This window comes from Otolemur garnettii, unplaced genomic scaffold (genome assembly GCF_000181295.1).
Source record: "Otolemur garnettii isolate 467f Iridium unplaced genomic scaffold, OtoGar3 scaffold00043, whole genome shotgun sequence".
NCBI classification, from domain to species: domain Eukaryota; kingdom Metazoa; phylum Chordata; class Mammalia; order Primates; family Galagidae; genus Otolemur; species Otolemur garnettii.
In genome coordinates, this window is record NW_003852438.1 from 10742485 (window position 1) to 10744752 (window position 2268).

At 44.4% G+C, this 2268-nt stretch overlaps 1 protein-coding gene across 2 annotated transcripts in view; it reads right to left on the reverse strand.

The window, feature by feature from the left end:
- Positions 1 to 655: 655 nt before the first annotated feature.
- CS (citrate synthase) overlaps positions 656 to 2268 on the reverse strand; it is a 39192-nt gene continuing 37579 nt past the window's right edge. The window contains exon 11 of one of the 2 annotated variants that reach the window (XM_012805573.2): positions 656 to 2268. In XM_012805573.2, the coding sequence (XP_012661027.1) occupies positions 2095 to 2268 (174 nt within the window). In that variant the 3' untranslated portion in view covers positions 656 to 2094. The other variant, XM_012805574.2, reaches the window with a different exon arrangement.

Genomic DNA, 2268 nt, shown 5'->3' on the forward strand with positions numbered 1-2268 from the left:
ACCCTCAGTAGAGTGCCATGGTGTCACACAGCTCACCGTAACTGCCAACTCCTGGGCTTAGGCAATTCTCTTGCCTCAGCCTCCCAAGTAGCTGGACTACAAGCATCTGCAACAATGCCCGGCTATTTTTTTTTGTCAGTTTGGCCAGGTCGGGTTTGTACCTGCCACCCTCGGTATAGGGGCTGGCGCACTACCCACTGAGCCATAGGGGCCACCTCCTAGACCAGTTCTTATTCGCATAAACACTCCTGGTCTCAGTTGTATGGATTATAGTCCTTGAATCAATGTCTTTACAACAGAATTAAGATTAGGGGCTAAAGATCAAGGTCTTCCTAATCTTGAGGAAGGACAGAAATCTCTTTTGGGAATCTCTCAGGAGGTTTTCACTGATTAGGGTAAAAGGTCAAACCTCGGTGGGCACCTGTGGCTCAAAGTAATGGGGCACTGGCTGCATAGGCCAGAGGTGGTGGGTTCAAACCCAGCCCCGCCCCCCCCTCCCCCCGCAAAATGCAAAAAGAAAAAAAAGGTCAAACCTCTCTAAAGATAAAGGGATATAGGGGATAACTTAAAACTTGCTACCTTCAAGATCTTACTAGCCAGATTCCCTACGTCATAATAAAAATTCATCCAGTTCTTATTTAATAGCAGGCTCAAGCATTGTTAATAAAAACATTTATTTTGCATTTTATACAGAACAACCTGAAGTCTGCATCATGACCTGACAGTTACCCAGGGGTTACAGTGTGTCCATCTTGACAAGTGTGGTTCTGGGGATTGGGGATCCACACAAACACAGGCAGGAGTTTTGAAGGAAGAAAGGGGCACAGCAGGAGTGTATCTCAACCCTTTCTCAAAGAAAAGGCAGGAGAGTATTGAGTCGTTGAAAACCTGTGCAAATGGGGCTTCTAAAACACATACTGTGAGCTCTTGGGGAAGAGGCAGGAAAAGGATGTTGATAAATACAGGGGCATCTTCTTGAGGCAGGAGATGAGAGGAGCTTACCACTTTTAATATCCTCATTCCCCAGATCTGATACTCAAAGGCATCCATGTCCAATCATGAATGATTTCCCTATTCAAAAGGGGTGCTAGTAACCCTGGGACCAGACTCTAAAGATATGATGCTGATCATTCCTAAGTCCCTGTCCCACAGCATATTAAAGGGCAGTGGGGATGATGGTCAGAAGGTAGTGGCTTGTATTCTGTGGAAGTAAAAAGCTTAGTTCACATTAAGCACTGATAAAACCCAATGACTGGGACAAACCACAGATCAGACAGATCTGCTGAAAGAGGTCTCTAATGGGGACCAAGGGGGGAAGGTCCAGAACACCCACAGACTGAGGTACAGCAGGTATAGAAAGCCTGGAAGAAGGTAAATTTTAAAGTAATGGGAAACAAAATACTCCCAGACTTTAATTTAATGAGATAATTTTAAAAAGTGAAAATTAAACACTGGGTGCCAGTCACAACAAATGCCATGCTTTTATGATCACCTGGTGGCATAAAAAAATTGTCAAAGCATGTCCACCTAACCAATAGGCTCTGCTAGGAGACATTTATGTGTATGGGATAGGGCTAAGGGGCTGGGTGCAGCTGACAATCCAACGTAATTCCTATGGAGCAGGACAAAGTCCTGGTTTACTGGATAACCGAGGGCTTGGTAGAGTAGAAGCAAAAGCTCCAAAGTGACTGCTGCAGACTCTGCAACCAGATGTGACCCAGGGAAAGAGGAGCCAGATTCTCACTCTAGACGTGGTGGGGAACCAAACCTAACCTGTACTACATGCGTTAGTCTTGGTCATTCTACAGTGAATGGGCAGTTCATACCAGGCAGGGGAAGGGAGCTGGTTAGGGAATAAGGGGTCACTTTTCATTATTTAAAGTTGTAATTTATATTTTAACCTCAAACATATTATCAGTGCCTCAGATACAATTTAATCTTAAGTCTTTAAAGGCCCCCTGAAACAAAAGTGTGTGTATACATATATACACACACACATATGTATATGTATATATATATACACATGTATGTATATATATATATGTATTTTAAGCTTCCTCACTTTCTGGTAGTCAGTTTCCTCCCAGACTTGTTTTACCCTGACTTAGAGTCCACAAACTTCATTAGACCATCTGTGCTCATGGACTTGGGCCTCTCTAGAGGGAATCCTAGGGCTCGGCTCCAGATGAGCTGTGCTAGTACACCCAGTGCCCGCGACACCCCAAACAGGACCGTGTAGTAATTCATCTCCGTCATGCCATAGTACTG